Genomic DNA, 25,095 nt, shown 5'->3' with positions numbered 1-25,095 from the left:
AAGGACTGCTGATAAGACATATTAAGCAAGAATCCACGATTAAAAGTTATTTGTGTATAGAGATATATAATTGTGAGATTATCAGCTTGGCTCATTGACTAAACACGCTCGTTAACAAACAACGAAATAATTTGATTTTTGTATTTATACAAATTAATGTGCGCTCGTTTTGTTGCTTTGTGCACCGTAACTGGAGGCTTTGCTAATTTGTGTTTTATTAATTGCCACGCCCATTAGCCAATAGACTGCAATCAGAAGATAATAACATATTAATGACTTCAATTTACAGATATACTGATAAGTGTATGCTTACAAATGCCCAGCACAGAGAGCGCTGTTATCAGACCAGTCCAATTGGACGCCAAGAGGGACGAGATAAGATAGTAGAAGATGAAGGATAACGAGTATATTGCCCAGCCAGTAAAGTTAAGTAAACTGCTGAGACGTGGCTTATAGATTTTGTATGGCACCTCCTTCACGCCAGACTTCTCGAAGAAGCTGCCCGTCTCATGGAAGCTATCGATGATTCGATCTTTTTCCACATACAACTTTTGCAGCCAATCCGCTGCCTCCTTCTCGCCCTCCGGCACTTGCTCGAGTGGAATGCGACGCATCAGCATATAAGGCTCAACGGCCTTGCCATTGAGCAGGGACAGCATGGTGGGAGGTACCTGTAACAGAGCAATATAGCAACTTAAACAAAATCGCGAAGAGTAATTGCTAACGACTCACCTTCTCGTCGCTTTTAAAAGCCAAATTGATGTCATAGATGACGGGACAGATGCCACGCAATGTGGGCAGACTGGCCGTAAAGCCTTTCGTGCGTGGTATTAAATGATGCTTAAGCGGTGTCATTCCCCGTTCCTGAGCAAACTTAACGGACGCTTCGTGCTTGGCGGGGGTAAATCGTGTGCCCTCTGCATTCAAGAGCAACCAGGTGGGATCCGGATAGGAGAAGACAATCTTGAGCTGCTTGGCAATAATCTCCTTATCCTTGTCATAGTCACGATTGAGAAAAACAAACTCGGCTAGCCACCAGGCCCAGCCCATGCAGGGCACATATCTAATGGCCTTTTTCGCATAGGCCTTGCAATTGCCCAAAACTCCGACTTTCTCGCAGATCATCCAGCCAGCTAGCCAATCGATTTCATACTTATGATTCATCAAGAGCAGAACATGCTCCTTGCCAGCATATTTCTTCTCATCCTCGGCATCCATATACACTCGCATTTTACAGCCCGCATACCAATCGGCCACGAAAACAAGCTCTGTGAATCATTCATTTATATTACATTCTTACACATATATATATTGAAATCTATTTACTTACGGCAGTAGAAGGAATAGCATAGATAGTACATTAATTTACGGAAGAGATATTTATTGAAGGGCTTTAGGCAGATGTGAAGCAAAAGTTGCAGAAAATTGACGGTCAGGCCGCTGGTGAAGAAGGTTATCGCGATACATAGATGGATCAGTCTCAACTTTTTTAGCTCTTGTAACGTAATCATGGTTACGTCTTATATACAATATTCTATAAAAAGAAATAGATAGTAGGTAGAGAGAAATCGTAAGTTAAAACGCTAAATGTGTATAGATATATCTATAGTACGACTAGCAACTAGCGAATTTACGTAATATATATGTATGTATGTGTATACCTCTCGCCGTATACTTATTAGCCAACTTTTTTGTAGTTTATGACCAGCTGCTCACTTTGAACTGTGAAACGAATCTGACCAAAGTTCCAATCAATTAGCCAGCTAGTTATTAACAGTAGCTTACTTTATTTAGATAAGGAACATAACTCTACAAATAGATTGTGTTGCCCCTAGATATAGTGCACTATATATAATCAAGAAATGCCTTTATCTGAACAATCCGAAGGCTGACGAGCCAGCAGACGGAGGAAGGTTGGGCGGGGTGGTGGTCAGATAAGACTGACAGCAAATGCAATTCGTATAGATTATGGATGTATTCATGAACAAAGTCCGTGTAATCATTAATTCTCGCAAAGTCACCAATGAGTCTTTGTACTTATTTTGTAACTTCACAATGATTTACATAAATTACGTATGAAAGATACTTTTTCTGTATGGCTAACAAAATGTGAGCGCGCGCGCGTTTATGTATGTATATCGATATATACATACATATATGGATTATATATATACATATATTGTACGAATGTTTGTGTTTGGGTTGTGCGCGTATGACTGCCAGCGTATGCATGTGTGCGTTTGTTTTTGCATGCTCCAATAACCATTAGAAACACTTTTGTTGACTATTCAGTTCAATGATCTCGTGTAACTAATATGTTACGCATATATATATTTAGTTTATATTGATGTAGCCTATATACGTATGTATACAATGTATGACGATTCACAATCAATTGATCAATCTATAGTTGCGCGACACCAATTGACTTTTTATGCACCATCCAAACATATCTATTTGTATTGCTCGCGTTTGTAGTATGCGCGCACTTTACCTTTTGGCAACGTTTATTGTGCGTTTGTTGATTTTTTATTTATTTATTTATATATAGTTGTTTTCGTGTGACTTAGCGCTGAACGGCAATCGATGTGCTTTTCGCGCACGCCAACAGCAGCGCTTATCGATTGAACACAGTTAACAAACAGTTGTTAGTGCCGCCCTGGTTTATGCCTATTGTGTATAACAGCTGTTCTGGCGATTGGCGCCAAGATTTAAAAAACATTTTATCAATACAATTTGCTGTAAATATTGTTATTTATTTTTGTTGTTGCGCCAGCTCTCAAAAGCAGTAAATATTTATTGGTAGACAGAGCTGATAAAAGTCACTACTAGAAAAAATTATCATGGCGAATGCTACCAAAACATTTTATACTTCTTTTCGTCGCCTTCGAACATTTCCAAAAACTTATAAGTTTTATCTAATCAGCTTGACTCATTGACTGCAGTTATTTAATAAACGAACAAGTCGATAAGCAGTTCATGCTAAAGTTCACACTTGTAAATTGATGTATATATCTACATACATACATTAATATATTCTATTTAACGAAAATGTTTTTCACTTTTCATTCATTTATTCAACATATTATCAAATCGTTTATAAAAATCGTTAATAAGAAATATACATATAAATGCATGTATACAAAGCCCAAATCCCCGTTAAAAAGAACCCGGTTAAAACTTAATTGGTTTTCGCTTTGCTTTCGGAGACACCATAGTTGGATCCTTTGCTGACCTGCGTAACGTTGTCTGCTTTTTTCAGCAACACCGAAACTGAAAGAAATCAAAAATTTAATTTTTATATATATGAAATTTAAGAACATTTTAGCGAACTCACATAGCACGACTAGAGCTACTACAAAGATGACGCCATACCAGTTGGCACTCAGCAATGATACGATCAGATAATAGAAGAGGGAGCCCATTGAGGAGATGCCTATGATGGCGAAGACAAACAGACTGATGGGGCGTGGCTCGAAGACGATGCAGGGCATTTCCTTAATGCCCGATGTCTTGAAGAAGCTGCCCGACTCATGGAAGCTCTCGATTATACGATCCTTTTCCACATAGAGATTATGCAGCCAGGCAGCGGCCTCCTTCTCGTCCGTTGGGATTGTCTCCGTGGGGAAACGTCGGACAAGGATGTACGGATTCAGTGTCTCGCCACTCAAGACTGAATTTAGATTTACAGGAACATCTGAGTCCGATTTGAATGCCACATTCATGTCGTAGATGGCCGGGCAGATGTTACGCAATGTGGGCAAGCTGGTCGTGAATCCTCTCGTGCGTGGTATCAAATGATACTTGAGTGGCTTCAGTCCCTTCTCCTTGGCAAATTTCATTGCGACCTCGTGCTTGGCGGGCGTGAAGCGTGTGCCCTCCGCTGTGAGAAGCAACCAAACAGGTTCCGGATAGGAGAAGATGATCTTTAGCTGTTTGGCAATAATCGCCTTATCCTTTTCAAAGTCACGATTGAGGAACACAAACTCCGCCATCCACCAGGCCCAACCGAGCACTGGCAAGTACCGGATTGGCTTTTTGGAAAACGCTTTCGATGTGCCCAACATTTTCAGTTTATCGAGGAACATCCACAGCACAAGCCAATCAATTTCGTAGTAGTGATTCATTAAAACTACGCCATGCTCCTTGCCAGCATGCTTCAAGTCCTCGCTGTCCATATAGACGTGCAATCTACCGCCTCCATACCATTCTGCAAGCACGACCATCTCTGCAAAACAGTCAGAATACTTTCAAGTGATGAATCTATATATAATCCATAGGCCTTACTTACGTGAGTAGAATGCATACAGGGGATAGTATATTAACCTTCTGTATAGACTCGGGCTAAACGGCTTGATGAGTATCATTAGCAGACATTGTACGATATTACAACCGAATCCACAGGAGAAGAATGTGATCGCAATTACCAAACGCGGTATCATACTCCTCTTCAGCGCCTTTACAGAAACCATGTTGGAAACTAAAGATAAGAAATGTTCCAAAATTTTAGACATTTTTGTACAAAAATTATATTATATATTTAATATATATTGCCAACTTATTTAAAAGTATATTATATATTTCAAATTTTTATTATTATAGATTGATAATTAATAGACAATTTCGAGCTTCCGTGGAGATAATAATTCTAAGCTGATCGTTTCATGTGACAAAAATATATAAATATACATATGTATATATTTATATTTATATACATACATATATGTATGTACGTTAAATCACTTGAAAAACTACTTTAATTACAGCAATTCCTTTATAATCATTCTGTTCTGCTCCTTTTTCAAATTGTCAAAACTTTACTTAGTTAGCTCCAATAGCTCTAAGTCGTGTCACTTCTTTTGGAATATTTGTTCAAATTAATGGGATCCATTTGTCAACAAAATCCTTAATGCTTAATGAACTAGCTCACTTGGATAACATCTTCAAGCAGGACGGATCATTTATGTTTAACCTTGACGACCTTTACGTAACTGAACATGCATATAACTATACTAACTAAAAAACAGTTATATCATTTGTCAGATATACAAAACCTAATGCACATAAACTCATAACTTCGATCAAGATAGTGTTTATCGATATGCAAGATCACAGCTTCAATTATCATTAGCAAATGAGACACACTCACCCGAACTAAATGAATTTGATAGCTGAGTAGAGACAAGCGAGTTCCTTTCTTACACAGCCAGCTGCTGTGCTCAACTAAATGCCGAAATGTGTTTAACTGTTTCTTCCAGTTGTAATTCCATTGACTGTGCGCTGATATTGGTGATTAACAAACTAATCACCCTTTACCGTTATCAATGGAAAGAGAGAACAAATGTCGCTGTTGTCGCTGGCGTTGCCGCGTCGCTGTTGTTGTTCGATGGGTAGTATGGCCAAGATAGAGGAAATGAAACGCGCACTCCCATATATTTATACATATGCTTATGTATTTGTGTGTGTGTGAGAATATTTTTATGACCCGGCAAGGTGGCCATAGTTCATCCGAACGAATTTTACTCATTACACGCTATTAATATCGGTATCAGACACACACAATCACCTGAAGCCACTTGTTTGCTGTTATAAGTGTGCGCTATTCTCTATATTAGTTGATCTGCGACAAATTACTAGTTCAAAACCTTATTCAAATTTTAATGATCATTTCGCGTTAGCAGAATTTATTAAAAAAGTGAGACATAGTGATAGTGCTTTACTTTTGTTTTAACTTTGCTTTGGGAAACAATTCTATAAATAATCAATTCGAATATGTGAATGTTCTTAAGGCATCATGTGCAAATTGTTGTTATTTAAATACTAGAGCTTTGATAGCATATGCCTATCGGTAGGTCGAAAGCCTTGCGCAATGTCGATAAGCTTTTAGATCCGATACGTAATCGATAGATTCCTAATTTATGAACAAATAAGTGCTCCTCAAACAAAATGTTCAATCTGTTATTATGAAAAGCTATCTGCATTTTGCATATCTTCCAATTTATTTATATTGGCTATGGCCCTTTACAAATTAGGAGCAAGTCTATAAAATAATTCTGGTTACTTGATTTGAATTTTTCAGCGAGCAACAGCACAGAGGGCTGTTATTTAACATTCTCAACAGCTGTTAATGGATTTGTGCCTGTTAACGTAATATTGTCAATAACAGCAAAAACATTTCTTCTTCTTGTTTTAATGCCATTCCCCACTCTTCAGACACGAATAAAAGCCGTCGTCGCCGCAAATTTTTTGCAATGCTAGAAAATAATTAAAAAATTGAAAGTACTATTTCGATTGTCAAAAGGTGGAGTGTGTGCAGTCAGAGAAGCATAATTTTGCTTCTAAAACAAACGTAGAGTACGCATTTGCGAACGACAACAACGGACACAGAAATTCTGCCGGCAGACAGACGCTTTCTTTCCTGCAAGAACGAAAAAATAAAATAAAAAAAATTGTGCAGCGTGTAAGTATGGCAAACATACATAATCATTTTATCCCACTACATGTATTACATATTACAGTTAATTGTGAGTGTGTGTTAATCTGTTTTAAGCCATGTCGAGCTTGGAAATTTACGACTCGTCCAATTCGCAACTGAGCAGTGATGAATATAGCCACGACGAAGACGATGATGGATTGATGGATATGGCTGTGAGCAAACAACAAACGCAACCCGCCAAGTCGGCCAACAAATCGAACGACACTTCGCCGACCAAAACAGACAGCACCGCTTCCACCACGCCACGTAAACTGTCTGAGGACTTGGATGCAATTGCCGTCGCCAGTAAGCCGCCAGCTAGTCGAGAGCACACACAACGGCAAATCAGGCAAATGCAGCGGGATAATAAGGCTAATTTGTATTTCAAGCGGCGCAGCATAAAATGGTATGTAGAATTCATTGGTTATATTTTTAAATTATAAATTTTCAGATCCGCCTAGAATTTTTGATTGAAAGTAAAACTTTAATAGTTAGCTAATGCAACTGCTAGTCGCTCATTGAACTTATGAATCAACTTATTATGTCTGTCTGTTCCAGCTTTCACTCTTTAAGTTTTACAAGAAACCTCATATATCGATGCTTGCATTAATTTAGCTGTATATAGGTCTGCCATTGAGATTGTCAAAGTGACAGGAATTGCAGAATATGCTAGTCTAAGCTGCAAGTATTAATTGTCAATCTGTCACTCTTAAAATGAAGCAATTGTCAATTTTAGTGTTATTTAACACTATTTTGTGCTCATCTGTCAAATCACTTCAGAAGTAAGAAATTTGCAATCCTTCAAAAGTCATTAAAATTTCAATCAGCAGCAAATCGCCTCAAAGCATTAAAGATTTGCATACATTCAAAAAGTGGGAGAGTCTATATAAATTTCTTATTAAATGAAATTTCGATTTCTTAAAAATCTATCTGATAAACTAAATTTAAAAAATTTCTCCATTAATAGGTTGAATCAACGCTTGAACAAGAAAACTGACTACATGAATCAGTTAAAGCGAGCGTTGCCCAAGCATAAGGCGCAGGCCAAGCGCGTGGCCGATTACCGTGCTGCCAAGCGAGCCATCGAACGTGAGCAGCAAGAGCGTCAATTGCAGCATAATCAGCTAAAACAGCAGCAGCGTAGAGAACGCACTCCTAGTCGCAGTCGCAGTCATAGTCACAGTCGCAGTCACAGTCGCAGTCATGCAGGCAGCCTGTCGCCGGAGCTAATATGCCTGGATGATGATGACTCTCCAGAGAAACCCAACGATACTCCAGCTGCAAACTTGCACCATCAGCAGCAGCAGAAATCGACTGCAAGGACACCACCACCGCCGTCGTTTGCCTTACAGCTGGAAGTCAAATCCGAGGCAGAGGCTACTCCTGCTGAAAACGGTTCCGTGCTGGATGAGTTCCTTTCCATGAAACCAAACATAGCAGCTGAGCCTGTCATCGAAGCAGCAGCCGGCTGTAATAGCAGCGAACAGCAGCCGCCGCTGCAGGAGTTGGTTGTGCCAGCTGCAAAGGTCGAAGTTAGCTTGGACATGGTTGTGGAGGAGGCCACACTAAAACGTCGTCGCTCACCCACACCACCGGCGGCCGTGGATCCACACACTGAGAAGCGCACCAAATCTTTGACAACTGTAGATTTGGATGATGAAATTATAGAACTCGAGCAGCCAATACCAATACCAACACCAACACCAATACCAACACCTCTAACACTACAGCAAGCAATGCCAGCACCACCGATGACTCCGCAGCATAAGCCAGTCATTAGAGCCAATGCTGATCCCTTGAACGTATTCAAAGTAGGCTCGCCTTATTCTCTGTCTCCGTCTAGTGGTATGGAATACTATGTTCAGAAGAAGGCGCTCTGCCAGCAGCATCTGGAGCAAACACGGCCAGAGAATCTGGCTGCTGTGTCGCTTAGCCTGGAGACACCTTCGCCGTCCATTGAACCGATGGACATAGCCTATCCGAATCAAAAGCAGCTGGATGTGCCGAATATAAAAACAACGACAAACGTCACAGTAGGTCAAGCTGTAGTTGACTTTAACTCTTTTGGTACGCCCTACACAGCTCAGCAGCCGGCTCCGCAGGTACTGCTGCAGCCGCCACAGGCACAACAGCAGCCGCCTCCTCAGTCACAACAACAGCTGCTACAGCAGCCACAGCAGGAGCAACAGGCTCCGCAGCAACAACCTCAGCCACAGCTACAGCCGCCACTGCAACAACCACCCCCATCATTACCAGGTGCCAAGCAACGTGATGGTGAAAGTAAGCATACGCAAACTAATCCGGCTACAGCCGCTTCCAATAATACGCCAGTCGACCTGGACAATAGCAATAGCGATGCGGTCTTTCATCAGCGTATCAAGGATCTCTACACGGAGCTGGACGACATTATGTCGGATAAGGTGCGCGCTGTTAAGCCAGAACTCAAGTCCTATGGGGAGGAGAAAATGCGCATTGAAGCGGATCTCAAGACGTTGGATAATTTGATAGCCCAGAAGGAGGAGGAACACAATCGTCTACTACATTTGCGCACCGTCAAGGAGGAGTTGTTGGCGCGCATCGAGCGCAAGGAGCGCATACTAATATTGAAGGAGATCCTGCCCTCCGTACTAAACAAGAATTGCACCACTTCGGAGCTATACGAAATGCATTCGCTGCTGATAAATGAACAAAACGCGCCAATGCCATCGAGATATGGCCGCAACTCCATGGAGCAGTTGATTGATAGAGTCGAAAATGGACTGGATGAGATAAAGATATTGCGCAGGTAAATATGCCGATATATGGGTTTATGAAACAATTTCTTGTTACTTATACGATTTTTTATCTGCAGTGTCTTGGCTATGCAGACCAAGGCTCCTCGCCTGGCTGAGGTGCCCATGCCGCCACCTCCACCTCAACATTATGAGGCGCCGTCGCAGCACAGACGTGACTCAATGCCAGCTATGCGTTCGTCCTTACTAGCCAACCGCACATCAACTTATGCCCGAGGATCTAGCTCGCAGGAGAACGAACAGCTTCAGGAGCTAAGCAAGCGCAACAAGCCGCCGTCTCGGTAAAGTCAGCAGATATTGTTGTGTATGATCAAGTTTATTTAGTCCATTTACTTTGCAGCTATCAGCAGCTGATCAATGAGTCCAGACAGCTGACTGGTTCTACGGCCGATCTCGCTGCCACCTCCACATATCGCCAAAACCAATCGATGGACACGCAGTCACGCAGCCAGCTGGATAACAATCATATTGATGAGCTGCCGCTCAATCCGTTGTACAATAGCAGTCCACTGGCTGCTAGCCAGGAGCGCAAACACAGCAATACACATACACAAGTGCGTGTACTGAAGTCTTAAGCAATCCCATATTATATCTATGCTAATTTTAGTTAAACGATCTACATTCCATGCGACGTGCGGGTATGCTGCAGAGTCTCGATTCGCTGGATCGTGCTGGGAACCAAACCAATCGCAATACCACTAACAATCATAGCAATCGCTTGAGCTCTGCTACGAATGGGCCGGACTTGGAGCCGGAGCGTCGTTGCCAATTCTGTCTACGCTATAAGGCCACCTACATGTGCGCCGCCTGCCAGAATCAATGGTACTGCAGCCGTGAGTGCCAGGTGAGCGAGGATTGTCTATATGTCTATTTGTATATCAGTTAATATTTAACTATTTGAATTTCTTGCAGGTGCGCGCCTGGGACACACATTGGGAGTCGTGCCCCAATTAGGATATACTCGCTGTATCAGCATTACTACTAAAATTAAATACATACATACATATACAAATGTGTATGTACATATATATATATATATGCATAGTAAACACCTAAATGCAAAGCCCCACTATTTCATACATTTATATCAAACACTCATTCGTAATCGTAAAGTTTCGCTATCGGAATTTATAATTGCAATGCATTAAAACTAAAAAACGTACACGTAATTAATTTACAAACACACGCAGAGACACATACACACACACACACACAGGCACATACATATTCCATTCATATTCAAGTGTCGGAAATTACAATAGCTCAATATTCGCAAACACCATTAAAAAATTAAATAACAAAAAAATATATATAAACATGCTATACTCAGTGTTAAATTAGTTACTTATATTGATGTACTTCAAATCTGGCAGCTGTAACTACAGTTGCCTGTTTCTTGATTGACTTTAGTTGATATGACCCGGCCGATCAGCTATATATACATACATACATATATACGTCAAAGTTGCACTCGCAAGCAATTCAATTATTTTTTATAATTTATTACAAATTGTTGGCACCTTTAAAAAAAATCTTTGTTATTGAGGCTCTTAAAATCAATGAATATTTTATGGAAATTTCTCTTTCAATTCTTTACGCAATTTAATTTCCATTTTCCATTGCATATTTTCGTGCACCTTCAATATATATGTACGCGATATGTCGGCATTATATAGGTTCTATTACTAACGGCAAATGTGTTTTTGGTATGAAAGCGATTTTGTTTTCTTTATAAGTTTTCACTATTTGTTTCATTATTTTTTACTCATGTGCAACATCTTAGTACTATATCATAGATCTTCCATAAAACTCTATGGATTTGTGGATTAGTTTTAAACGTTGTGGTAAATCGTATGAATTTTCAGCACACTAAATATAATTGTAATTTTTGGTTCTATATTTTATTTTCAAGGAATTTTAGGATTTATAAAAAAACAAACTTCTTTATAGATATTAATTATTTAAAAATAAAAAACAATTTATTTATTTACCTATTTCTTTTTCTATGCTCAACGGAGAACTCACTCCTATTAGAACATATTCGCCAATTGGAATAACCTCTATAGCTGCAACGAATTCCAATTAGCGAGCGAGCACTGTAGACGTTGACCTACAAAAGTATACTACCTAAAATGCATTTGATGTGCTTTATTTAAAAAAATGTTGAGCATTTAATTATAGTAATTAATGTAATTAAACTGTACATAGATCAGATTTGTCTATAGATGAATGAAGCAATTATCATAATGCAAGAGCTTATGATGATGTCTATGGATAGAGCTATCTATGTGTGATGACTGAGGCGAGGGCAACGTCATTATAAAGAGATATATCTATAACGTTTGTATGCCTGATAACTTGGGAATGTTCTATCCAAAGAGCTTATGTATTTATAATGTAATGTCTTCTATATATACAGGATAAAACATATAACTATATTGAGCTAGCTAGCTTTCTGTCTCCTATCCCCTATGATGACCAACCATATAAACTATATATTCTATACAGATAGTTCGTAGACCCAAAATCAGTCAACACATGTGTTGCCAAACCTTGATACTTTACATAATGCGTAGATAACTTACATAATAGATCTATGCAGGTGTCGTCTAACCTTGAAACAGCCCATAAAGCATATAGCAGACATGGATATACCCTAACATGGCCTAGTTAAACAATCCCCCCGCAGCTCCTTCGCCTACTTACTGTAGCCGCGCACCTGGCACACCAGCTGAATGTCGGCAATGTGCAGGTGCAGCGGCTGCCTGTTCGTCCAGCGGATGCGTCGCAGCTTCCGGATGCGCAGCTGCCGCTTGCAGTGGAGCTTAAACTTCAGATTCGGATTCCAGATGCTGTCGCTGCCCCGCCGAGTGACGCACTTGAAGGCGTACTGCCACCAGAGGCGGCTGTTCTGCTTTGTGCTATGCTGCAAATTGGGGGCAACGGAACGAGAAGCGAGCAACAACGAACGAGAAAACAATTTCATTAGCTGTTATATTGGCATACGAATTGATATATTCGTTTTTGATTCATTTTTGGCTTTACGAGCAGCACTCACCATATAAACGGGCAATACGTAGAAGCGTTTGCACTCGCGCCTCCTAAAGTTGAATGCGATCGGATGCCGCTGCGTGGCCGACACCTTAGTCAGGTGCGAGCGTATGGCGCTCGAGTGGGTCGCTCGCTGGTGTTGCAGTCGGCCCTATTGTAGTTGTTGTAGTTGTTGTTGTTGTTGTGCGTTTGGTTCGCCAAATCGTTTTGGTTATGGAATTACAAAAATGGGAAACGAGACAGGCGCACACAGGTACGCGCCGCTAATTAATTCATATTCAACCATTTTATATGCATATACATATTTTTCAAACAATTGAACATATTTTCTAGCTAACAATATTTTAATACCCTCACAGAGGGTACAATTGTATGGCCGATGAACATGTAATGAGAGCTCAGATGGACATTATTGTTCTATGAGAACTCTGAGTTTATTATGGAGGCATTTTAATGGAATTTATGGGGTTAATTAGGCAAGAAGTTATATTAGTAGTATAAGTAGTATATAAAAGTGGTAGATGAACATAAGACCAAATTAAATAGATGTATAATTGCGTAAATGGTAGTTAGGAAAAGGTAGTAGATGAATAATGTATGTATATGAAATAGAAGTATACCTAAAAAGGTAGTATATCAAAAAAGGAGTATACCAAAAAGAGTAGCATACAGAGTAGTAGTAGTAGTAGTATAAATAGTAGTTATAGCAGGTAATGCAGTACAGAGGAGAAGCTCTTCAATATATGACAGCAGGTATATCGGTAATGTGGTATATAAAAAGGCTCCTATCAAAAGTAAAGATAGTACTCGTAAATATTTAGTATGTAGGAAAACTTATCAAATGGAGAAACTAAGATATAGCTAATGCTATTTTTTGAGTAGAGATAGTATATCATTAGAGACTGACAAGCAGTGTAGCACTCTTATTGACAGCACTCAATATAATGGGCTTTGCTCCATTCAGACTGTGACCACATAAAACATTGCTCCGAAATTCATACGAATCTATTTTTGCTTTTACAGCTGCTAAACTGCTATTAAAGTCTGCTCTAGGAAACGTAATATCTGATCACCTAGACACATGGAAGCTAAACAATAATGTTGCATATAAGAAATTAGTCATCGATCAGTCGATTACACATACTAGCCTATCTATATATACATAAGTAAGTCTCTGGCATCTGCTTCTTCTAGAGCCCTTATCAGCTCAGCCCATTCATGAGCAAGTGCATCTAATCTTCTGCTACATCCACAATTTGTGCTCAATGTTTTTGTTCTGTTATTTCTTGCTTAGAAGAATATTTATTGCTGCTAAATTTGGATTGCAAATGATTCAAAGGCGAACTGCGCGAATATTTACAGCTGGCTGATAAGTGGGACTCCATTGAGATGGTGTTGGATTATGATTGAATGCGGGTTCGGTTAGGTTCGGTTCGTCTCGGTTGTTGCGGTCTCTAATTCTCTGACTTCAACTCGAAGCGTGAACCCGCAACCTTGGCCCTGAACTTGCTTATCAAGGCAGCGGTGATTAACTGTTTGCTATTGTTGTTACTGTTGTTGTTGTTGTTTACATAATTACTGTAAACAAAATTACAGTTGTAAAATAGTTGCTGTTAAACAAATGCGAGCTGACAAGTCGCCGCTGCACTCGAGAGCAATTAAATGCGCTTATCAGAAAGCCGCGGCTCCAATTAGAAAATGCCCCCCCTCCCCCCTGAATGGGGACGTTGGCTGCGGCGCTTTTCTCAATCTAGGCTGGGCTGTTGGCTTTAGTCGGGCTTTGGCTTTGGCTTTGGCTTTGGCTGTATTGGTAAACCGCTTTTACAAGCCGCTAACGCTCGAAAATTGTTGCTAATTAGTTGAAAACGCGCACGCCGGCGCACCAGACCTTAAAAGCGCCCACGATAAGCCGCCCCAAATGCTGGGCGTGGCTAGGTGCCAAGTGCGTGTGTGTTTCTTTTTTGCTTTTGCTTTGGGGTTCAATAAAATTTCATATATATATGTACATATATGGACATTTGGAACGTCGTCATCAAGAGTCATTTGTGTGTCATGCAGGCTATCGGTAACGGGTTGAGCGATATGATTTATATGATATAAAGATATGATAGGCGATAGACAAGAGGCGCAACTGCTAAACTGCCAGAAGAAACAAACAAACTCAGTTTAGTGGCAGCCACAGAAATTAGCTTAATAATAAATAATTAGCTGAAATTAGTTTAATGATATTTGTATAAGCAGTTAGAGGCTCAAAGTTTTGGAACGGAAATTTGTGAGCTTCTGAGAAGTGTCTAGAGTATATAAATAGAAATATAAGCGAGAATCGATCTGGTTTTGGAATGGAAATATTCATAGGCCTGCAATTTGCTATCAGGATTTTAACAGTCTTTATAGAGTAGAGAGTCTAATAGCATTGAGAGTCTAAAGTGGATTTAGAGGTTTTTGAACAAAGTTCTTTTAGAGTGGGACAGAGGGAATACAAATTCGGAAGGGAGTTGAGATGTGAAGTAGGAGAGAAAGTCTTGGCTGGAGGAAGAGAAAGTTTCAGAGATAGAGGACAAAGAGAGAGAAAGAGAGCGGTAGATAAACAGAATGATATAGTGACAGAAAGATAAAATTATATAGATGGGGTTATGGGAAAAGTGACAATAGGGTAGAATAAAAGACAGTCACAAGAGAGAGAGAGATCAAAAGAGGGAGTGAGATAGGGCATGAATGAAAAAGTTACCCACAAAGATAGAGAGAGAGAGAGAGAGAGAGAGAGAGAGAGAGAGAGAGAGAGAGAGAGAGAGAGAGAGAGAGAGAGAGAGAGAGAGAGCGAGAGAGAGAGAGAGAGAGTAAGCTACATTGAGAAAGAAAGAGGGACTAAGATGAAACAGATATTTTTCATACCCAAAGTATTCTACATATGTTCGATGTATATTCACTGCCTTACATCAAACATATATAAATAAAAAAACATTCAAGAACAAATTCTCAAATTTAGCCGCTTAAGAGAATACACTCCATATGTTATTCGAACAGATGGGGCAAGGTCAATGCTAAAGTTGGATAAACACTTAAACTCGAAAACATTCTTTCAATTGCACTGCCTCAAGCTGAAGACTTTTCGATGCTTCTAATATTTGCAATAATAATTAAGAGTAAACTTTTCCGTTGATATTTTTTACAAAATAGACTGTTCCATATACAGAGGTATGTTTCCCCACCTCTGTATGCTGGGAGAACAAAGTCTTTAACTGTTAAATGGCCGTGCCTTTAGTACAATAAATGCTCTTGAAATTATGTTATTTACACATTCGGGAGTGCACACAGTTAACAGCATATTGTTAATAGATCAGTGTAAATAACCAATAAAAACGTCAGCAGTGACGATTTTTTGTTTTGTTTTTTTTTTTTTTTATTATTTTATTTATTTAATTTTGATTTTGATTTGTGTTTTGCTTGGTGATGAGTTTCACAAAGTAAATAAAGAACAAACTGTGCAAATTAAATAGCAATTGAATTTGATGTGAAGACTTTCTAACTGATTTTATTATTTCATACTGTAAATTGACTGATAGACTTCAATTGACCCGCGTAGTATACCGCCCGAACGCTCCACACGCACCTAGAAACTTACTCGATTCATATTGAAAGTGACTTTTAGCAATCCTTGAAAAGATATAGAGACATTCGACTATCTGGAAATTGTCATAAATTGAGAAATCTTGAAAAGCCCACATATATATCTTAACCAAGAATCTGTTGATTTTTGAACTTATATATATGTATAGGTATTGTATATGTATATATCTATATTATATATGCTTATGACGCTACGCTTCGATTCCGAGCGATTTGTGTGCGCTTTTTCGTTAATATGCTTAATGTTGATCTATGTGCGTGCCTCTGCTCTACGGGTATGTGTGTGTGTGTGTGTTTGCTGGGTTGTTACTATCTCTATCTGTCATTGCTTTGCCTATATGAATATATACATACATATGTATGTATATACGTGCGATCGTCGTGCTTGTTGTTATTATACCCTATATGGGCATGCGCTCGAGCTAGAGTCTATTGCTACGGTGAATAGGTCTGTAACGGATGGGGAGAGGCCTGGAGAAGCGCCTGAGCCACATCTAAGACATATAATCAAGTCGAAGCCATATGCCTGTGTGTGTGAGTTCATTTCAGAGATTTCAAAAGATATTCATCTAGTATTTCTTCAAGCAAATGAGTCGATATATATCGCTTTGACACCGTTACTAAGTATAAATTCAAATTTATAATATACTAAGTTACATTCCTCTTCTCGATCTCCTATACATTCAGCAGTACTAGGTTTTTGGATGGAATCCTTACTTTTCCGTAACTTATATATCTTATATATCAAACATTTGAAGAGCTAGAGATAAATGATTAATGAATAGAGTCCTGATGAGACAGCAATTCAGAATATTCAAAGTTTTCCCAAGATTGAGATAAATAGCACTATGTATCTCTCCACATGTAGAGCATGCCCTAGTCGTTCATTATCTGTTCTAACACTCTCGTTTATTGTCATTGTTGTTGCTTGACTTGTGCATATATGATTCAGCCCAGTCAGTACACAAAACAACTCCCACAACCAAACCAACACCACCAGCACCAGCACCACCACCACCACCACCAGTGCCAATAGCAGCACCAGAGCTAGCGCCAATACCAAACCCGAAACCACCACCACAATGAGTGGCGTTTGAGCATTTCAGTTCAGCACGAATGACAAGCCGAGGCGCAGCGACACGATCCGAAAGACCGATCCGAGTGAACTGGGCAACCGATCTATTCCGTTCCCGTTCGCCATATCAATTTGAATTTCGCATTCGTTCGGTTCGGTTCGGTTCGGCTGGGTGCTGGAGAGACAAAACATTTGATTTGATGTCATTGTTATTGTTGCGAGATTTCTTTTTTCCCGTGGATCTTCGTAGCTAGCCGTTCATGTTAATCGATGTTAATTTATACATTTCGTAAGAATCGAAAATCTGAATTTTGAAACGAGAGTCGAGAAACGAAGATATATATAGGTGATATATATCGGAGTGGTGCATGGTGATATGGATCCCGATTTTGTGAATAAATACAATCAAGTGCTGAGCCGCTTAAAGCTCATCGAGAACTTCGATGGCAGCGATCCGGGCAAATTGCCGCAGTTCCTGCAAAAGATCGAGGCACTGATGCCGGCGATCAACGCCTTCGACGATTACTACAAGGCGCAGCTGTTAGTCCACATCAAGAACAAGTGCACGGACCGGGCGAGAGATGCGGTCTTCACTCGCCAGCTGAGCGCGCCGGCGGGCAGCGAGAACGGGACAGTCAAGGCGGAGTCCTGGCACCGGCTGAAGGAGCAGCTGCTGCACAGCTTTGCCGAGCGCGAGTCCAGCTACTCGCTGATCCACAAGATACGCAGCGCCGTGCTCGACTCGAACATCGAGCTGTACTACCAGAAGATGGCCAAGCTCAAGCAGCGCCTGCTCAACCGCAAGCTCACCCATAACGATACCCTGTACTCGCTGGAGGACATCGAGCGTATAACGCTGCAGGTGTTTCGCGACCATTTGCCGGAGCCGACGCACTCGATGATCCTGCGCCGCAACCCGAAGAGCATGGAGGAGGCCTACCGCTACATTGTCGAGGTGCAGCAACAGTTCTACACACAGAGCGGGCCGCTGGGCGGGGAGCTGGGCGCCACCTTCAGCACCAGCCACAAGCAGACGTTTGGCGGAGGTGGCGTGGGCATCGGTGCGAGCGCCGTGGGCTCTGGGGTGGGCCTGGGCCTGGGCATCGCCTCGGTCGGACTGACCAGCACCGGGCTCTCCTACAATCGACAGCTGTCGGAGAAGGGCGTCGCTGGCTCCAGCCAGGGCTACAATCAGCTGAGCAGCAACAAGAGCTACTACAATCAATCGGCGCCCCTGGTCGGGGCCGGCAAGACCAGTCCCATGTTCAAGAGCAACGGCAATCCCTCGTTCAAGTCCAGCTTCAGCTACAACGGCAGCAGCAGCAGCAGCATGGACCCTTGGTCCAGCAGCAAGTCGAAGGATGCCAAGGGCGGCTATCAGAAGGGCAAAACCGTGAACGGGAAGGCGAAGAGCGGCAGCGGCTGGCTCAAATAGAGGGGAGGCCGCGACTCGAAGATTGGATTTAGTCATGGGCCAATGAGCTAAGCCAATGGCATGACCTAATCTCTTAACCCCCTTCGCTATATCTCATCATTGTTGTTGTTCTTGTTGTCGTTGTTGTTGTTGTTGTTGTCGCCGATGTAGTTGCTGTGACTAAGCCCTGGGAGCAATTGCAATTGCATGCCTCATGCTAATTACGAACCCCCTCACCCGCCCCCCCTCTCACTCGACTATCAGCCCAGGTGGATGCTGCGATGTCGCTGATGATTCTGTTGATGGCGCACGTTAATTATTAGATCATAAGTCTCAAATGTGTATATATAAAGACCCATATCTCCCCATAACGCTGCCCCCTCTCCCCCTACCCATCTCAAATGTCGTTGTTTACAATAAAGTGTAAAGTCTAACACCAAATGAATCCGGTCTGTATGGACAGACAGTTCAAGGTATAGCATAATTCACATATCTTATCACTCATATCGTACATCTAGTTCTGGGTTCTACTACGTCCACTACTCGCTATCAATATTTCGAATCTGCAGTCAATAATTTGAATTTTAAATTAATATTTTCCTTCGTTTATCACGCAATGCGAAATATTTCGAGAATTAAACGATTCATATCGTATATCGTATAAGGATTCTAGCGTATAGTACGTACATATCCATATCGGTTATCAGCCATATCTGTCAAGTGGTTTCTATTGATTGTTTATAGCCTTATATCTGATCCCAGTCTAGAGTTAATTTTCTAGGGGATTTTTTCTAAAATATTATGATTTAATTGGCAGATAAAAAGTTCAAATAATCAACAGAGATTTATAGGTTTGATATCGTATACGTTGAATATCATATATTTTTGATCGTAAATTGTATATACATAGCTTAGTAGCTTTAAGGACTATATAATCAATATTTTATGCGAGTATTAGAAGCACTATTATTTTACGATTTAATATCGTATATATATTGTCTAGAAATGACTAATTCTTGCAAGAGCTATATGAGACATCTATCTAATATCCCATATCTTATCTCACATTGCCTAAAGTATATGCTATAAATCAAATGGGGTTTGCTTGCTCTCGCTTATCTATGTAAGCTATCAATGTCTGATCGAATTCTGAATATAATTATTCGCGACGACTAAACTTTCCGACGACAATACGATCCCTATCTTATAACGTCTAGAAGATAAATGGCCTAGACCTTATAGATATTTATGCATATATGTAACGGCCTCGATAGCCATACGATCTATATCTCGTATCTTATCTGTCATAAGCATTAGGCGAAAAGATTTCATTTTGGATGACTTAAGTAGATGTCTCATTTGTCTGCATTAAATATGCACATACAGATGACCCGTAATACGGAACTGATGTGACTCAATTAGTAATTGAACTTTATTAGAAATGATCTATAAATAAACCCGGTATGTGTAATCACGTTGTTAAACAACGATAAGAAAACTCAAGTGTGGATTTATGACAACTCTCCAAGTTTATAGCCCAAAAATTAGAAAATAAGTGGACTATTATCTCATATTGAAGAACCAAGGGAATTTCGCAATGAACCTTGTCTATTTTCTATTTTAAATTATGAGTGAAAGATTGGACTCATCAGATACGAGCCAAGTTTTATTTATCTCTATCTTTGCTTCGCACTTCAAACTACTGACCCATGTACTACATACACGGCTTGAAGTAAACCTAGATACACATATGGTATCGATATCTAAGATTTATAAGGCAAACCTCTTCACACTCTTTGGATTATACAATAGAATGCAGATTAGTCCATCTAATAGGACTAGGCTCAAGCCCTCATCCCTCAGCTGAATAATTCAAATGCCATATAAGCATATATTATAATGATATCTAAGATCCATATAAAACTTTTTAAGATCCGTATAAACCATATAGACAAATTTTATAAAGATATCTAGGATATCTAGATAGTATATAGATCTTCGTCCACTTACCGTTTGCCGCTGCCCGCTGCGAGAGCCCGCTGAGCAGCTGTCGTAGTTGGTATCTGGTGGCGCTGGGTCGTTGACCTCCTGCAGCTTGACCCCGCGCGTCCTCGTCTTATCCTTTTCCTGCTTGCCGAAGAGTCCGCGCCGCTCGGCCATGCGAATGAGGTACTTCTCGTTGAGCTGGGTCAGCGCCTTGCGGCGTATGAGCGAGAGGTAGCTGCCCGTCGACTGCTGCTCGATGCAGTTGTCCTGATTGATGCAGATGTCGGGCACAGTGTCCAGCACGAACTCATCGATGTCCGGCGTAACAATCAAATCGATGCTGTCCACACGCGGCAGCTGCACAGCCGGAATCGTTGGCTCGCCCGGCTTGGATCCCAGCTCTGGCTGCGATTTGCGCTTATCCTCGGCGCTGAGCTTCTCCTTCTTGCGCGGCGATTCCTTGGGCATCGCTGCAGCGGGTATATTAGCGGCCTCGAGCTCGGCGAGCGCTTCCAGCCTCTTCATCTCGCGGTAGGCCTGGCGGTGTTTCTCCAATGCCAGCTTGTTGATCACCTCCAGCACATATTGCACCATATCCTCGTTCTCAGTGGTGACTATTGAATGCGTTTGATAGAGCACGAACTGCACCTGAGGACGCGACATGGACATGGTGAGGGTGAGCAGCTGCTCCTCGAGTATGCAACCGACGCGCGTTTTGCCCTCATCGCTGACCTCCGACTCGGTGAGCACTTCCAGCATGCTCAGATCACCGCCACGCGAGCAAATTAGGTCTATGGGATCGGAGATGGCACTGAAGGAGTTCGGGGGCGTGGCAAAGATGCCGACAACATTCCGAAAGCGATTCGATTCCATGGGAAAGGAGGTGAAGGCGTCGCCAAAGAGCCGTATGTTGTTGACCTACAAGAAAAGAGGATTATAGCCGATATAGAAGGAGGTATATATGTATATGTCTTACGCCTAGAGTTTCCATGTATCGGCGATAGTCCTTAAGATTGGCGCCCGCTCCATAAACATAAAAGTTATTCACGCGATTCACAGAGTAAAGCAGGGCAGCCAGGTAAGCTGTGGCACGTGGCGAATCCACATGGGTTTGCAGAATGTCACCTGGAGGTTGAATATACCACACGGATCATAGGCCGAGAAATCTAGTTTCTATAAGCTCACTCACCATACAGCTCGTAGTAGTCCATCAGCTTGGACATTATAGCCGGACCATAGGAAAAGTTTTTATCCTGAGGAGGAGAAACGATAAATTATGCAAATCTTTGTGCTTGGCTTTGGCTGAGATCCAACCCAACCTGCATGATGAAATAGTGCTCGGTCATGAGCTTCGACTTGGTGAACTCGCTGCGATTCTTGGGTATGATGGAGATGACCAGTGGGCAGATGTTGTCCCACTTGCAGTGCTGCTCGAGCAGCGGCTGCTCATCGTCCGGGCCGTGGACCGTAAAGCCCATCTCTGTCAGGATTTTATTGGCCTCCGTCTTGTTGCTGGGTTAGAGAAACAACTTCGAGTTAAATCGTAGCAGTTACTGTCGGACTTACCGCAGCAGAAACGGATTGATCCAGCCGGTGACGACAGGATTGGCCGCCGCTATGGCCACCTTTTCGTTCTGCAGATGAATGGGCAGCAGCTGGGAGAGACGCAGAGCGCCGACGCCGATTCGCATGCGAGAAATGGAGGCGGCCAGGCGTATGCGATGCTGCCAGAGCACATCAGCTATTTCTGTGGAGTAAGCGAATCTAGAATGACCGGAAAGGTATTGCTAGAGGGAGTTTGCATTACCTGTCACCTCCGCCTCCTTGTACAGCTGCTTCTGCTCCGCTTGGTATTCCGAGTTGCGATTCCTGAAGTGGCGATCGTACAGCTCGAAGAGCATCAACCAAATGCGCTGCTCATCGTCGATATACTGTGGAAGTAGGAGGGGGAGGAAGTCAATCAATTGTTGACTAGCAGATAATCATCAGTCTATATTCAGATATTCTACTTCCTTCAGCCTAGTTATACAATCTCATACCTTCTTATAGCGCTCCTGCTCGAAGAAGCAAATGTCCGACAAGGCGTTAGACAACACCGATTTATCTGCAATCGCCGAAAAGTGAGGTTAGCTGTGTGTCAAATGTGAGGTTAGGTGTGCACGCACAACGAAAGACATCGTAGATCAGAGAGTAGGCCAAGCGCATTTCGTGCTCATTCTGAAAGGCAACGGGCAGAGCGGGTTTCCTCAGCAGCTTGGCTGCATTCGCAATGGTTTTCAGATTCCAGCGTGCGCTGGACTTCAGGCGAATCTTCACTGTGGTCGCGTGGCAGTACTTGAGCACGCGACTGCGACGGCCGCTGGGACTGAGGCTGGGCGAAATGATCTTGGTGATCCGTTCCGGATCGAAGACGGGCTTATCTCGCTTGTCGATGTCCTTGAGCGAGATGTTCACGTCGGAGGATTCGTTCACCTGCCGCTGGATCTCGAGCAGCATGAAGTACATCTTGTCCTGCCACTCCTCATCGCTGGGCAGATAGATCTGCTTGGTCTTGCGCAGCTGCTTGCTGCGCTCCTTGAAGATGGCCGGATAAACGGAGAATATGTCCGCGAGGCTGAGAAAAAACAATTGATTCGACATGTTCCGCACGCTGGCAACGAATGGCAGCAACTGCTGCGGCTGCCAGGCCGCCAAGCGCCATGCTGCGCGCTCCAGTCCCCCCACAGCTTGGGGACAACTCTGCCTGATTTCCATTTACCATTTTCCATTTCCTTTCCCATTTCCATTTCCATATTGCCAATTCGCCCGGTTCGTGCTTAACACCAATTCAATGCTGTGAGCGAATCGACAACGACTGCCAGCTCCATGCAATACTTATCTATCTCGCTGCACTCTTCCCCTCCCGCTCCCACCTCACTCCATACACTCACAGAAAATGTGCACGACTTGGTGAGTTAGCTGTTGAAGGTCGTGTTAGAAGCCCTTTGAGCATTCAAGTTCTTTCTTTAATGTTATCCAAGAAAAACAAACAGTTAAAGTCTTCATTGCAGATTGAATAAAAATTAATTGGGTAAAAATTAGGAATAAAATTAGAAATAATTTTGAAGCTAAATAATAAATAATAAATAAATATAAAATGAATAAAAATAAATATAAAATTAAAAAATAAAAATAAAATAAATAGATAAAAAAATTAAAAAATATGTACATATATTTTTAAAATTAAAAAAAAAAATAAAATTTTAAATTGCTTTATTTTAAATTATCTTTAATATATATATAATATATATATATATTTTTTTTTATTGAAAATTTATTAACTTTTTATATATATAAATATTTAAATTTACTGTAATAAATTTTTAAAATATATTTAAAATATTTTCTACAGTTTTATTGTCTTTAATATATGCATATACCTTTTTATAAATATTAAATTTAATAAAGAAAAATTTTAAATAAAAAATATCTTATATTTATATTTTTTATAGTCTTGTTTTCTTATTATTTGTAATATTTCCTTAGAAAATGGCTATCAGCATTTCATGTCGACACTTCTGTAGCACTTTAGAAATGCTCTAAAAATTGTTCTCAGTGTATTAGTTGGCTTGGGACATGCAATGTGCACGCTATGCTGCTCACCACAAAGGACAAAGCGTTCGTCAGAGTTGGTTACGTTAGGTTTTCCTTCAATTTTCTCATATTTAAGTCAGAGCTGAAAGGGATGTGGAGCTCTAGCCTGGGGGGAGTTCTGATGGATCTGGCCGATATCACACTTACCTTTTATTTTTTTTATGCGCTCAACACGCAGCCATAAAAATTCCGCTTGCCATATTAGATTCGGTTCGCATGATTTGCTCTGATTGGAAATCGTCTTCAATAAATTGCCAAATGTCACAATTCAAAGCGCGTTGACAACCGCAGTGGGGGTAGGGGGTTTGTCTATCGAGGGGGAGTGTGGGTGTGGCAGCCAATGGTAATTCTTGCAACGTGTTTGCATTGATTAGACTAAGGCAACTAATACCCCCAACTAGATTCCTAGACTCCGCCCCGCAAACATTTAGGCAGCCATCAAATTAGTCGTCGATTATCCATGGTTGGAGTACGAGCAGGAACCGGGCGAGGGGGGGGGGGCGGTGTTGGTGGTTGTGGGAGTCTTTGGAATTCGCGGCGATAGGCATTTTTATATTGGCCTAGGTCAAATATCGATTATCGCCAGCCCGTGCTTATGATGGGGTCAGATGCGAATTGAATGTCAATTTGATTGGCATTTCTGGGTCACAAGCTGTTGCAGGCGAATGTCTAGTTATAGAAATGAATAAATATATAGATATACTGTATTATAAATGTTAAGCCAGCGGTGCAGTAGAAAACTTTTGCCACTTGCATGAGCAAACGAGTCTAGCAAATGGGAATCTAATCTATAAAAATAGAGTCTGGTTTCCTGCTCAAGACATTTTGACAAAGCAAAGTCTGTTTAGCACTGTTTACGTTTCTTTGCTATAGGCATTATATACATATATATATACAGACTTGACGAACTTGTCAAATATAGAGTATATATAACTGGAAAATTGGCTTATGGAGTTATAAATAGCTAAAATCTATTTTTTTTAACATTTGTGTACTCTGAGCCCATTAAAAATGGAAGTTTAAGGTATAATGGTTTTCCGAA

At 41.2% G+C, this 25,095-nt stretch overlaps 5 protein-coding genes across 8 annotated transcripts; 2 read left to right on the top strand and 3 right to left on the bottom strand.

Moving 5' to 3' along the window:
- Positions 1–46: 46 nt before the first annotated feature.
- On the bottom strand, positions 47–2,641 carry LOC108651139 (1-acyl-sn-glycerol-3-phosphate acyltransferase gamma). 2 transcript variants are annotated; one of them, XM_018100607.3, is made up of 5 exons: positions 2,495–2,641; positions 1,331–1,534; positions 733–1,268; positions 314–671; positions 47–245 (listed from the first exon to the last, which is right to left on the bottom strand). In XM_018100607.3, the coding sequence occupies exons 2-5, from the start codon at positions 1,509–1,511 to the stop codon at positions 154–156; spliced, it is 1,167 nt and encodes a 388-aa protein (XP_017956096.1). In that variant the 5' UTR covers positions 1,512–1,534; positions 2,495–2,641; the 3' UTR covers positions 47–153. The 2 variants fall into 2 exon arrangements, with proteins under 2 accessions (XP_017956096.1, XP_089114889.1); XM_089258763.1 differs by lacking the exon at positions 2,495–2,641 and adding an exon at positions 1,717–2,035.
- A 413-nt stretch (positions 2,642–3,054) lies between these two features.
- Positions 3,055–5,423, bottom strand: LOC108651140 (1-acyl-sn-glycerol-3-phosphate acyltransferase gamma). Its single transcript, XM_030383654.2, has 4 exons — positions 5,150–5,423; positions 4,292–4,480; positions 3,338–4,228; positions 3,055–3,273 (listed from the first exon to the last, which is right to left on the bottom strand). The coding sequence occupies exons 2-4, from the start codon at positions 4,470–4,472 to the stop codon at positions 3,182–3,184; spliced, it is 1,164 nt and encodes a 387-aa protein (XP_030239514.1). The 5' UTR covers positions 4,473–4,480; positions 5,150–5,423; the 3' UTR covers positions 3,055–3,181.
- Positions 5,424–6,174: 751 nt separating this feature from the next.
- Positions 6,175–10,604, top strand: RAF2 (RING-associated factor 2). 3 transcript variants are annotated; one of them, XR_016196634.1, is made up of 8 exons: positions 6,176–6,460; positions 6,519–6,881; positions 7,443–9,260; positions 9,327–9,548; positions 9,608–9,821; positions 9,875–10,111; positions 10,180–10,426; positions 10,458–10,604. XR_016196634.1 is itself a non-coding variant. In XM_089258901.1 (7 exons), the coding sequence occupies exons 2-7, from the start codon at positions 6,553–6,555 to the stop codon at positions 10,219–10,221; spliced, it is 2,820 nt and encodes a 939-aa protein (XP_089115027.1). In that variant the 5' UTR covers positions 6,175–6,460; positions 6,519–6,552; the 3' UTR covers positions 10,222–10,604. The 3 variants fall into 3 exon arrangements, 2 of the variants coding, with proteins under 2 accessions (XP_089115027.1, XP_030239516.1); XM_089258901.1 differs by having other exon boundaries at positions 6,175–6,460; positions 9,917–10,111; positions 10,180–10,604; XM_030383656.2 differs by having other exon boundaries at positions 10,180–10,604.
- A 278-nt stretch (positions 10,605–10,882) lies between these two features.
- LOC108651131 (uncharacterized) lies at positions 10,883–23,404 on the bottom strand. The gene is made up of 10 exons (XM_018100597.3): positions 22,586–23,404; positions 22,460–22,524; positions 22,228–22,351; positions 21,987–22,167; positions 21,740–21,932; positions 21,610–21,673; positions 21,397–21,545; positions 20,445–21,338; positions 12,326–12,469; positions 10,883–12,193 (listed from the first exon to the last, which is right to left on the bottom strand). Exons 1-10 carry the CDS (start codon positions 23,172–23,174, stop codon positions 11,966–11,968), a joined length of 2,631 nt encoding a protein of 876 aa, XP_017956086.1. The 5' UTR covers positions 23,175–23,404; the 3' UTR covers positions 10,883–11,965.
- Positions 16,960–19,293, top strand: Gagr (Gag-related). The gene has a single exon (XM_030383655.2). It carries the CDS (start codon positions 17,397–17,399, stop codon positions 18,453–18,455), a length of 1,059 nt encoding a protein of 352 aa, XP_030239515.1. The 5' UTR covers positions 16,960–17,396; the 3' UTR covers positions 18,456–19,293.
- Positions 23,405–25,095: the final 1,691 nt, after the last annotated feature.

Source organism: Drosophila navojoa, chromosome 4, assembly GCF_054131105.1.
Source record: "Drosophila navojoa isolate 15081-1374.11 chromosome 4, UAZ_NAV_1.0, whole genome shotgun sequence".
In the NCBI taxonomy this organism is placed as follows: domain Eukaryota; kingdom Metazoa; phylum Arthropoda; class Insecta; order Diptera; family Drosophilidae; genus Drosophila; species Drosophila navojoa.
The sequence above is the reverse complement of the archived record's forward strand: the minus strand, read 5'-3'. Positions and strand labels throughout refer to the sequence as shown.